At 42.9% G+C, this 12,862-nt stretch overlaps 1 protein-coding gene across 2 annotated transcripts; it reads right to left on the bottom strand.

The window, feature by feature from the left end:
- Nucleotides 1-121: 121 nt before the first annotated feature.
- On the bottom strand, nt 122-12,825 carry LOC143320474 (glycerol-3-phosphate acyltransferase 4). Of its 2 annotated transcripts, none has more exons than XM_076730153.1 (13): nt 12,655-12,825; nt 11,236-11,878; nt 8,997-9,066; nt 8,154-8,454; nt 6,448-6,522; nt 6,232-6,321; nt 3,791-3,884; nt 3,528-3,643; nt 3,249-3,304; nt 3,076-3,161; nt 2,830-2,958; nt 2,575-2,654; nt 122-1,517 (listed from the first exon to the last, which is right to left on the bottom strand). In XM_076730153.1, the coding sequence occupies exons 2-13, from the start codon at nt 11,401-11,403 to the stop codon at nt 1,409-1,411; spliced, it is 1,374 nt and encodes a 457-aa protein (XP_076586268.1). In that variant the 5' UTR covers nt 11,404-11,878; nt 12,655-12,825; the 3' UTR covers nt 122-1,408. The 2 variants fall into 2 exon arrangements, with proteins under 2 accessions (XP_076586268.1, XP_076586269.1); XM_076730154.1 differs by lacking the exon at nt 12,655-12,825 and adding an exon at nt 12,391-12,493.
- Nucleotides 12,826-12,862: the final 37 nt, after the last annotated feature.

Genomic DNA, 12,862 nt, shown 5'->3' with positions numbered 1-12,862 from the left:
ACTCTTGTTGTGGTGAACACTACATTTATATTTGGTGTCATTTGCAGTACACTCGTGATGGGACACACTGCAATGTGAAGTGTGAGAAGCACAAAAAAAAAAAAAACCTTGAAGTCAAAGGTAGAGTCACATTCTTGAACATTTATTTTGATGAACAGATTTGACACGGTCTAAATGACTATCCCTGATAACAGCAAACTACAGGGATGGGAACCTCAGGGAGAAACCCCCGAAGGCTTCCCACCACGGTCCTCATCTCCAGCCTGACGGGGAGTCCAAACTACAGCTGGACTGTCTCCTTGAAACTTCCTTGAAGAGGCTGCCAAGCAGGAGAAAGCTCATTGACGAGGGGGAAATAAAGACAATAGCTTTCAGCGTTCACTTAAAATAAATTCGGCAAAATGGTCATTGCACAAGCAGGAAGCCAATGAAAACATGGTGCCTGTTAGAGAGTGTATTAGTGTGAATGTGTATCAGCTAATTGTCATTATGACTATGTTTTAGTCAGGAGTCCAGTTGTGATGGTCATCATCCTACGTCACTAACTGTGCCATGGGACGACGCTAAAAGCATCCCAAATAAATTCTTAATGAACAGACTTTAAAATCCTTTTACTGCCGCATTATTAGCTGGAACAGGAATATCTGCCTCCACCCATAAACATCCATCCGAGTAAGCGTGGGTGCACGTTTTCCATTTCATAATGTGTGGATTCACACATTCCATGGAAAAAGCAGACTACATATCAAGAGCTCACCTGCAATGTAACTCCTATAGTAACCCCGTGTTGATACAAGTGTTAATGTAAAACAAAGCTTTTTTTCCCCTCTTAAAAAAAGGCCATAAAAATATCTCAAATGTAACAAAATCTGGCATTGTGTGCTAAATCATGGGAACGAGCCAGTCATGCAAAACCCCAACTCAGTCTCAGGTTTTAGCTTTAGAACAAACTAGTTTTTATCTACAATAACTCTCCTCTATATCCCAGGTAACTTTAAAACCATGTGATACAAACATGATGGTAAAATGAAAATTAAAAAGTTGAAAATATCAAACAAAGACAGGAACTCAGTGATAGATTACAATAGAAGTTTTCCCTCAAAAGACTGCCAACAAGGAAGACAGTGCTCCTCGACTGTGCGCAACTTGCTTTCAATCTGTTACAAGGCTTCAGTCGAGCCATTCCAACAAAGGGCAGCAGACTTGGAATGGCCCGTAACGGCAATGCAAACTGAACATGCCAGGCTGAGGCAGTGACCGAGGAAGCCAAATGGAGTACTGTTGACATCAGAGAGGGAATTTTCCAGTCTGGGAGCTCCAGTAGAGAGGAAGACAGTCCTGCTGACTGCCTGGTTAGTCAGAGGCACCCCAGTGGGTTTCTGAGCCAGTCCACCTCCACACAGGTCCTTCAGGAGCGACTGCGGTCCTCTTGGGTGCCCACCAGCATTTTACTGTACAGCTTCTGCTGTTCTTCTTTAAAAGTATCTTTTACCTTTCCTCGCTTCAATCCTCCATCCCTATGAAACAGTTATTAGTCAGTATTAATGTAGTGGACAGTTATGCAGTTAACCTGGGTTCTATCACTACTTAGTTTCTACAAAAGCAGTGAAATTCAGACCAAACTTGCTAGAAACCCTGGTGCACAACAATACAATCCTATTTGATAATCTTTTGCTTAACACCAACTTCTCAGTGTTTATTCCTTTAGATTTTCTAAACTGTAGTCCACAGTGTGTCAAAGACAGTGGTTACTTGGTTAGTGGAGTAACACTGAGAACAGGTTTGGTCTCTTTGCCTTATGTTTGCTTGAGAAGCACAGGTGAAAGCGATCGTGTTAACGATGGTGCAGAGTGACAGAGGTGTAAATTATCTTGTTAGATACACCTGTGATCGACACATCAAAATGTCACCAGTAAAAAATTTAATCAGTTTATGAAATATTAGAATGTTGGACTAAATACCCTGTGTTATTATTTGTGATTAATAATGTAGCAGATTTAATTGGTATATATTCTGCTCCTTACTAACTACTCAGAGCTTTAAAATTCTGACTGTTGCATTAACTTTTAAGAAAAGTAAATACAAGTTATGATATTAAGTTATACCACTGTCGAAAGTCTACAGTGACCATTTTTATCTCTGCATATTAAACAAATCTGGTATATTTCTAGCAATTAGAAGTGATGTTACGGGACTGAAGTTTCAGACCTGAGTCTGGTTTTGACCTTTATCATGGCAGGAATTTTAACTTGCCATAGCAGGAAAAGCACCAGTGGAACCAATGACATTAACATGGCCCAGTAAGCCATTGCAGCCAGTGAGCATTTGTGATCCCAGGGCCATTTCACTAGATCACTGAAGTTGAATACAGTCGCGATAATGTTTCTGATTACTTGTTCTTTTCTTGCTATGTCAGGTCAGAATGTCTGATGTGAAAAATGTGCATTTAGCCATGACAGAGGTCTGGTATGAATGGTCACCAAAGTGTTGAAGCATATTCATGATCCTTTGTCAATCATAGCGTTTCTGTGTGAAAGTGGCAGAAACCACTGAGCTGAGTGGGTGTTATCTTACCACAGGAGGTCGACCAGTCCGCCTTGTCTGGCTATGGCTGCCTTTACTCGATTGGCAAACTGTACAGCATCCTCACCCTCCTGTTGGAGAAGATTAACATGAATATAACAAAGGCACACAAGTGGCCCATGAGTAATAATCTCCAGCATTGCTATTAACTGTTAAAACTTTGTTGGAGCACAATGCACATGATCACACCATTTTGTATGTGACTTATCCCAGGAAAAAAGCCTTGAGTTAACCATGGAGTCTCACCTCTCTGGACATGGGGGGAAGGTACCACACGCTGCAGACGATGGCCCAGCTGCTCATCATGCGCAACAGGTAGTTGACCATTCCAAACTTGCTGCTATTCCAGAAGGCGTCTCCAAATCGGGGATCATACTGTGAGGATGGAACGCACCAGAATCAAGTATCACTACCCTTATTATTTAAAAGAAAATAGTTGATGTTGCAGGTAAAGATAACATCTGACGAAAGAAAGAAAGACATCACTCTCACCTTAATGGCCACAGGGTAGACTGTGGCACCAATCTCAAAACTGCCCTTCTTAAACATCATGACTGATGTGTTGTTAATGCAGGTGCCTGGAGATTAAGAGTATACATAAACTGAGATTTATGAGCCTTAAGATGAAAGAACAACTGGATGTTAAGATCACTGTACAGGCTCACCTTCTGGGAAGATGAGAATGGGCAGTTTAGATTTATCTTCTACGTGATCACTCAGTCTGCAACACAAGAAGTATGAAGGTTATTACTAAAAATCCTATTTTTTAGATTCTTCTTTCGAAGTTACAAAGAACAATTACATTTTTTCCAAATTACACAAACAAATTCCAACAGGCTGACTCTCAAATTCACTAGTAAAATGTGCTTTGCGCCATCTCTGAGTGCCAAAAAAGGGAAAAAAAAGTAACCGATACTGAATAAAAACAAAGGCTGTAATACTACCTTTTGGCCACTAGATGTCTGTCTTTGACTTCTGAGCGTTCAAACCAGACATGTGGGCAGGCCTTGACCATGGATCTTTGGATGACCCCCATCAAGCCACCGTGAATTTGGCCAACCTGACACACAACAACACAAACAAACAAGTAAACAACAACAGATCTATTTCTGGGAGGAATGTCGTTTGAACAGACAAGCAGCTGTCATGGAAAAAGTGACCGGTGTCAGTGTTGTTTTCGCTTCCTCAGAGGAAGCAGTATAGTTACCATAGCATAGCAGCCGTCACTGGCCAGGATAATGACATCAATGGGCGAGGTGTGGTTGGCGACACAGATTCCTCCATTCTTGGGTTTATTTTCACTGGAAAATTGGAGACAAAGGGCTGTTAGTGTATGCATCATGACGGCACTTCCTGGAGGATTCATTATCAAGAGCGGAAACAAAGTGTCAAACAACACAATCAGTACACAAAATGGCAATGAAGAAAATCAGTCTTCACAGAAACGTGAATACGCTTTGCCTCCCCCGGTCATCTCGGGAGAAACAAAGCAGCCCATGGTTTATATGTCGAAGCGTGACCCCCACAGTATGCAGGACCTGAACACACCGAGTCCACATTCCAATGATAGAGTTACAATCTTAAATAGAGACAGAGCAACACTTCCTATGGCACTTGTGTATTTTTAGCCTCAGACTAGAGGAATACATGTTACAGCAGGCTAAACCTGATGGCAGACATTCAGAAAAACACGAGAAATAATTCAGATCTTTGTGTATTTTCTGTATCAATGTCTTTTTTCCCCCAAATGAGTTTTTAAAGTGTGCCCATCAATAAAATCTTCATTCTTTAGCTTAATTTCTAACGTAATCTCTCAGAGTAATGACAAGAAAAATCTAAATTGGCATGAAAATGAACATTCTAATTAGAAACTGCTTCTAATTTGGCTGGCGCCTCAAGATATGAGCAAATAAATACTAAAACTTGCATTCAGATAAGATGAGCAGTTCAACAATGTCCTTTGATCTCAGATTCAGATGACATTTCAGCTGTTTACTTTCAGTCAAGCTTGCACTGCAGTTAACCAAAAACACCACCAGCTGTGAGACAACAGACGATAAGCAAATACACAAAGCATCAACTTCCTCCTCCACATCCTGTTGCCTGTGCCACCCTCTCTGCAAAGGCTCTGTCAATAGTTTGGTGTTCCTTTTAGATCATTACTCACATTTCAATAAAAATAAACCACACTCAGAACAAAATCCTCACTACCACTAAACTGAAGCCCAATTTTGGATCCATTCAGGATGTTGAAAGTCGTGCTTGTAACAGCGATGTGAATTCAGCAGCTCCAAACATCGTGTTTTATGTGTAAAATATCACTGTGAGAGTGCTTTGTGTATGAGAAAGCATTACTGACAGGGGTTTTGTTCTTCACCTGCGCTCATATGCCTACTACAATGTGAATGAATGTAGACAGTCTACGCTCAGGCCCCCTTCCTTTCATACTTGCCCTATGGGTTCTCACATTTCAACTGCTAACACCCTGGTTTCTGTTCTCTAAAGATAACTCGTCTGTCATTACGTAATCTCATGTAGACCCCTGTCCTGTCACAGCAACAGGTCTGTGGTGGATCATGTTTGAGAAACAAGAATAACAGGGCTGCGTGAGCGAGACGAGCAGCATTTGAGTGGCTTGCAAATTCTATTCCTCTGGATGCATTTGCACCATAACACCATTTCCAATCTGATGCACATCATCTCTTTGTTTGCCAAATGTAGTTACGTCTATGAAAGTGAACAAGTGAGCGTCAGTGCAGAGCTCTGCCCAAACGGACTTTGATTTTCTTTAGACATCCAGTAATCAACAGTGGCACTGCTACACTTTCGTAACCAACTGTTTCGCCAGAGGTATGGCTACATGCAATTAGTGATTATGAAATAGGACACAAATGTAATATCACATCTATCAATAATTTCTCGAGATAGATTTGCCAACGCACAGTACACAAAAGCAGAATTGAGAAATTGACCAAGACATTGGGAAACTGCATGGAAACAGTGGGGCCGCCTTGTTAAAAACACAGCAGCACGTCTCGTGTTAACCATTGTGAAAAAAAGCCAGCTTGTGTGAATGATACAGAGCTAACACTTTGTCAGGCAAAATGAGCTGCGTTTTGTAGGAATATTGCAAAGAACCTACATATAAGGAAGGGAAAAGGTTACATGTTCGAAGCCAAAATGAGTAGATTTTAAATATTTGCTTCAAAATACAAAGATAACTTTCAAGTCTGTAAAAACACCAGCAGCAATGGCCTGCTGTCCTTAAACATATACTGGGTTTTCAATTCTTTTTGTCATAACCACTACACTATGAACAGCACTGCCAGTACATAATGTTTAAGGAAACCGGTCTGGCTGCTGTATGGATTATTGTGTTGCTTCTGCTATTTCTGTTGACATTACCATTATGAGTCATGTTCATCTGATCTAATTAGATTATACCTGAGCGTCTCATGTGTTTGTGTTCAGTCTTTCAGGGCCTGAACTAACTCGCCCATATCTTCCCTTTTACACATCCGGTCCTAATCTGATATTGACTCTAAACACTTTACCAGAAGGTCTGCTATCTATTGTTTTACCTTTGAGGATTGTTCATGCCCAATCAGTTATCAGACACATGACTTGTGGAGGTGCAGCAAGCGTTACCTGTCATGGTAGGTTATGATGGCAGTCAGAGCTCTGACACATATTCTGTAGCACATCAAATGGACTTTCTCACTCAGAAAGTTTTTAGCCCTGCAAGAAAGAGCAGACAACAGCATGATTTGTGTGTCGACACGGCGAATTTCAGACGATCACGTCCAGAGATCCGAGCTGATCTCTCTGATGAATAAGAACAGAGCAGCCGGTCGGCAGTCTTACCTTCCATTCGGCAGCAGCCCAACAACAGAGGTGAGGAACACAAGGAGGCCTACACCAGTGAAGGCAAGTGTTACCCTGATGGAGACACAGACAGACAGGTTACAGTACTCCTTCAACAGAGAGCACTTCTGTAAAGACACGGACAGGAGGGAGTCCATGTTTTGGTTCTACAAATGTAAAACTAATTGTCTTTTAACTGGAATTTAAATACTGGAACATGATCCTCGGCCACAAAGTTTCCACAGGCTTTCACTGAGAAGAGGAACCGCTCAGATAACATGTAAAGGTCATGAGTAATGTTATCCAGCCGAGCAGTGTTCTTGTTATTTATTAAAGGTCTCATGCTCTCCTCTCCTCCCCACCAGCACCGATAAACTCCAGAACCTGCAGGAGAGTGTGAGGCGACGCCAAGACAGCCAACAGGTCGACTTAAAATGAATGAACCAATCGTCCAGGTTTGCTCATTAAATTGGCCGAGGATTACACAAACATCAGAGGGGTGAAGGTTTCGTGCTAGTGAGAGAGTCAGGCCATTATTCAACTGGACAATTAAAGAATGAGAGAATCTATTAGCTGGATGGGAGACTAGACTGATGTCTGTCTGTGTAGCCGTGGCCTGATTTGTCTCCCCACTGGCAGCTGGAAATGAGCCAGCCAGGCTTAGTACTGAGTCACTGTCCCTGTGCCTCTCTAAGCTGACCCTGAATGAGGATCTCCCTCTTTAACTCTCTGCATGTGCCAGCATTTCATGTGGGTCTCAAACCCCATGCAGTGTGTGCCCAAATCTATGAATCTTCATAATTCTTTAATAAGGCCGTCTGCAGTCTCTTAACAAATGTTATGTTTATCAAATATCAGCCCTTTCCCATGTCAGTTCACCACAGTATTTATCATATGACCACGCTAAGGTCAAGTAAGCTTCGGTCAGGCCAGCAAAAAAGGATCATGTGACAATCACAATGGAAAATAAGACCTATTTCATTACTGAAAATATGGAATATATCAAAGCTGTTACGGGTGTAATGGTTTATATTCTCATTAATGCACAGAGAAACTTCTATTTAAGAACTTCTAACATAAAGGCTACTTATAGTGGCCCCCCGACCCCCCCGCAGTGTCAGCTGAGAGATGTGTGCGGGGGCGACTTTGCTATGTTTATTAGTCTAATAAACAAAATACACTCACAAAATGTCAAGACAGGAAATATTCTTACACCTGGTGTGAGTTATTTTACTGAGTTACCTGTTAATGAAATGTTCTGAGTGAGTTTAACCTCCCTCTGGTATGCAGTTACACAGTGTCTATGGCTTTTATTTTGAAAGCATTTGGAAATGTGGGGAGCAGTGGAGCTATTCCATCCTGGTTCAAACTACAGGAAAATACACCTTCTGAATTCAAGTTTCTCTCTTTCACTGAACTAAAACGAGCTTAACTGTCTTGTTAGTTCATCATAAAATACGCTTCATTGTAACTTGACAGAAATAAACTCACCAAAAATGTCTTTGTTTTTCTTTACACTGTTCAGTCACCAACTCTGGTTTAGTTGAAATAAATCCTTAATTCCCTGAGTCAGATGTGAAAATCTGTCTGTCGATGCAGAGGCGTCTTTGAGCTACGTTAGGGTTAGCTCTAACAGTCTGTTAGGTTTTTCCCCAAAAGCTTGTGAGGAACAGATCACTCTTCTAATATCAAAGAAGCTCTAATACCTGAGAGGCAGCAGGAAGCCGTAGCGGATCAGCAAGCCCAGCCCCCATAGGACGGTCAGCCTCAGGCTGATGTAGTGGAAGTTGTTGTTGCTGCGGGTCAGCAGATTCCAGGACTCCAGCTCCTCAGCAGAGAACCTCTTGGTCACCTCATCATCCATGATGCTCTCCACTCCTCGCCGAGCAAAATAGAAAATGTCGGACATCTCAAACTCAGGGGATGAGTCCAGGTCTCTGTTGCTGCCGCTCCGCCGGATCTCCTTGATCTCCTCCTCCAAAGAGGTGGGCTCCTTGGCAATGATAGCTGGAGCAATCCAGAGACACAGGATGTCAGCAATACTCGCCTCCAAGGCCTCAACCACATGTCTACAGATATTTTAAACTTTCGCCTCTCTCAAACAAGCATGCTGGGCCAGTAGATGGCAATAAAATCTATATCAGCGATACATCAAACACCAGAGAAGAACACTCCGAGCATGTGTCGTGAGCTCATTTTCATTTGGCAGTAAAAACACAAACAGTAGTTGCTGATTATTTATTTATTTGTAGTTATTTAACACCTTTCTGGCACACGGCCCCGCAGTGCCGTCCAAATGGAAACCCAACAATAGTCTGCTGTTTTTCTTTCTCATACTTGTTACACAAAGCAACAATGGACATGCTCAAATGGAGGTAATGGCATTATCATTTCTCCAAATGCTCCATTTTACACAAACACACAGATTTAGTGTCTGAAAAGGCTGTTTGCATGTGAACAGGAGCCCAAGGGCAGAGGAAAATGTTTGTTTTGCAAATATCCATACATGTGTAGACGGAGCCTAAAACAAATCAGGAAAACAGACTTACCATTTGAGTAGGGTTTGTACAGGGGGTGATTCTTTTCTTTCGCTCCTCTCTCTATCCTCAGTGTAGCCCACTACAAAGAAAGAACGAGGGGGGTGTAAAAGTACAACAGTGACCCAAAATACATGGAATGCAGCACGTTTATGACAAAAACAATAGGACAGATGTGTTCAGGTTAGCTGTTGCTTATTGTCATAAAGCATTTAAAAAAAACAGTTCAGACAACATGCAAAAAGTTTTTCTAGCAAACAGCTGCCACGTTGTAATGTCTGACTTTGTAATTTTCCAGCACAGCAAGTTCTTCATTATGATCAGACCCACAACTGCTTACTGTTTTCTGCTGATAATCTTTGCGGTGTGGTTGTTAATGCTTTAAAAAACTTCATGAAAGTTGAGGAAACAAATTCTCAGAAGTTAAAACACACAGTTTATCTGCGACCACAGCATTTATATCCTGCCTCAGTATGTAGGATTTTGTGTGCACACTGCATGCTGAGACTAAAACAAATGGGTTGTGCCTGGTGCGAGGCAGGAAAAGGACATAGCGTTCTCTGAGGAAGACAAGCGGGGAAGATCAGGAAATGATGGATGTGTTTCACTTTACCAACAGTGCCAGAATACAGCGCATGATAACTCCTCGGTTTGTCTGATGACAGGGAATAAACTGACAATTAAATAATGCTGACTATACGCATACTCGGATACAGAAATGGCAGACATGCCTGTTAAAATATGCCAGAAACAATGGAATTTGCCCAGAGCACTTGCAAAAAAAATTCGAAGAATGTCTGGCAACACAGTCATGCTTCCTGCACCTCAAGGCTGCAGAAAAAAAAACACCACTAAATCAGATGATTTCATATTTCTACTCTACTGTAACTGAACGTAAACATGTTATATAACTTTGGGCAAGCTGAAACTTGTTTTGACAGTATTTAAGGGAAACCTGAGAGTAACTAGAAAACGAACACATTTTACAAACTTTCTAAAAACAAATGATTTAATGATTGAAGGTATTTAGCCCACAGCACGGACAGGTCCAGTTGATTATTTATGTGAGTTATCTTGACTGAAACAGGGAAACAGAGCATTCCTCCTGCTTTCTTTTACAGATACCTTTAAGTCGTGTCATGACGAGTTGTATTACTGAGTCATCTTATTAAAATGCAGCTGCAGCTGACAGTAATGAGTCTTTGGGTGGAGAGAGGAGGAGCACAGAGCTGCGTGTCAAAGACGAGGTTTTCACTTGTTTATCCCCTCTGAAGGATGACAGGTGTGGGATCACAGCACAAATACTTTTCACTTAAGTGAGCAGGAAATAGTGATGTTTGTCACACTGATGGGCTGACAGCAACACAAACTCGCTTTGAGCAACTGGTTGCAAAAACAAAAAGCCACTGCAGGGCTTGTGTTGAAGTGATGTAGTCAGACCACATCATGACCATAACAAACACTCATTGAAACTCACTGAAACGTAGACCTACATATGACCTACAAACCAGAAAACAGCTTCAGCTTCGTACAGTCTGTACTCCATCTGTCCTTTGACCTTTTCACTAAATCTAATGGTCGCTATTGGACTCATGAGCTAAGAGCGTCTCTCATGTCTCCCTCTGGTCCATTTATTTCTGGTACAAGATCTTCTCTCAGAGGTACATGCTGGAAAGTGGTGACAGCTCAACTAGTGAGGATACACCAGAGATAGAAGAAGAGGAGACACTGGATGACTGACTGGAGTCAAACAAGAGAGCAGACCTAAAAAATGAAATACTGGCATCTTTAACAGGTTTCATTGCACAATGAAGCTGATGCATTAATGCCATCGCTGCTGACTCAAACTCATCCACAGATAGTGAAAACTGGAGCCATGTCACAGGCAACAGTTACTGACAAGGTCTGTACCACCGTTTTCTCATGTTACATAACAAGGGAAAAATAGCCCCGTGGCTGTGATGTTAATCTGTGAATACAAAGGCGACTGGCTGGATGCTATAGACGAGCCTAAAGCACCTACACCTGACCAGCACTCTGAGATGTGCACGTGAAGCCAGCACATTTCTAACTTACTTCACCGGAACTGCAGCTTTAAAAACATGTTTCATACCAGCAACTGTTTAGCAGAAGCAAAAAGTATTTGCTTTAAATGGCATGAAAGTAAATGTACAGCCACAGCAAAAGCCAGCCAACGCTTGTTTCTACAAATGAACAGAGAGTATTTGTCCTTTATGCAGCAAGCGCTTACCTCAAAGATCTTTAGCAAGGTTTTCATGTAAAGACGTCGGATGCCGAAGGACACCCCGAAGATGGCAGGCACGATGATGAAGACCAGCAGCAGGGTGAACCACACGGTGAAGGAGATGCCCAGCAGGATGCACACCAGGTTGTCAAAGGGGTTGAAGAAGAGCTCCATCTTGACGTCAGGAGGGCGATGAACTCTAATAAACAGTTGAAATCAGAGGGCACAGCAGATAGCGCGGAGGCACAGCCCTCCACCTCCTGGCCCCAAGTGGCCCTTATCTTTTGTCAGAAAAAGGCCTTCATCAAGATAACTAGGGGATGGAGCTTCTCCTCACACTGAACAGGGAACTGATGCAAGCACATGTGACCATCTTGAGGTGGCCCACTTGGACGATGTCAGTGAATTTCATTATTTTCCCAATCAATCTGCTTCTGAAACTCGGCTGAATTCAACTCCAGGAGAAGAAAGGTCGAGTCTTTGAAGCGGCTGTGATGAATTAACAGCAGGCCCTTGCTGCAGATGTCCTGTTGCTATCTGAGCAAATCTTCCAGCTGGTCGAGGAGATGTAAACAATGAACGAACAACAACTGGGCACAGCAGGTGGTTTTCTCTTGTCTGGGGCTCCGCAGCTCAGTGTCACACAGACCTGCAAGGATGTACAAACAAACGGATCAGTACCATCCGTGTCACAACAATATGTCCTCTATGACCCGAATACAAACAGTGTAATTTAATAACGCCAGGCGGAAAACGTGTCCTCCTGGACCCTGTCCTCTGCGTAGCTTTTAAATGCCGGTGAACAAAGTTAACGCTCGCCTGTCTGATGCCTTAATGAAACGGCCGATTAGCAGTCAAGCATCCCTTTTCAGTGAAGGGCCAGATAAGTTTATACGGTAGCGGTATAGTTATCAGCCATGGTGCAGAGATAACGTAAGAGGCCCTCCGTCCTCATCCCCTCTGATGATACAGCGGGACGGCTAACGAGAGGCTCCATCCCGGGTGGAAGCACACTGGGTTAGCTCGGCTCACCATTACAAACGGTTAACAGCCAGCGCTCACTTGGATCATTTAGCAGCCTTTTAACCCCACAAAGGTAATTAATTAGAAGCGTAACCGAAGCTGGTGGTGGCTCGTGAGACTCAACAGCCCTGTACTCACGCGGACGATTTAAAAGTCTGAAGTTAGCTTGTGGCCTCCGAGCTAACGGTTATGCTAAATTTTGTCTCCTGGCGTGCTCCACCTCGCTCAGCTAGCTTCTCTGGCTCAGCCCTCGAGAGTACCGTCCGGGTGTTAGATGAAATGCTGAGCCAACCTTTTTGTTGTAAGCTTGGATTCGTTACGTGAAGTTGGTATCTCACAGGCTATTCTCCAATCCGCCGGGTTAACGCGTATACGGTTTAATTTACTAAATAGTTAACCAACCTTCAGTCACATCCAGCGCCGGTACAGTACGGTTTCTGTGGTCAGTCAGATGTCTTTGTCTTGCGGACTGTAGCCAAACTCCACCCGGCGGACAACATGGGCAGACAACGGGCGGCTCGATGCTGGCTACGTATTTGAAGCGACCGGCCCTCAGTTGGACTCACAATACGCACGCAGTTCTGCTCTGACACCTGGTGGTCAGAATGAC

The sequence above is a fragment of the Chaetodon auriga genome, chromosome 5 (genome assembly GCF_051107435.1).
Source record: "Chaetodon auriga isolate fChaAug3 chromosome 5, fChaAug3.hap1, whole genome shotgun sequence".
Lineage (NCBI taxonomy): Eukaryota > Metazoa > Chordata > Actinopteri > Chaetodontiformes > Chaetodontidae > Chaetodon > Chaetodon auriga.
Note: the sequence above shows the minus strand (reverse complement) of the source record. Positions and strands in the feature narration are given on the sequence as shown.

Bases quoted from the DNA above. Each gene is read 5' to 3' on its own strand.
- LOC143320474 (XM_076730153.1), bottom strand. From the start codon at position 11,403: ATGGAGCTCTTCTTCAACCCCTTTGACAACCTGGTGTGCATCCTGCTG. The intron at 9,067-11,235 runs GTAAGCGCTTGC...CTTTCTTTGTAG, and splicing joins CCTTGCTAAAGATCTTTGAG to TGGGCTACACTGAGGATAGA. The intron at 3,162-3,248 runs GTGAGCCTGTAC...CTTAATCTCCAG, and splicing joins CATTCTCATCTTCCCAGAAG to GCACCTGCATTAACAACACA.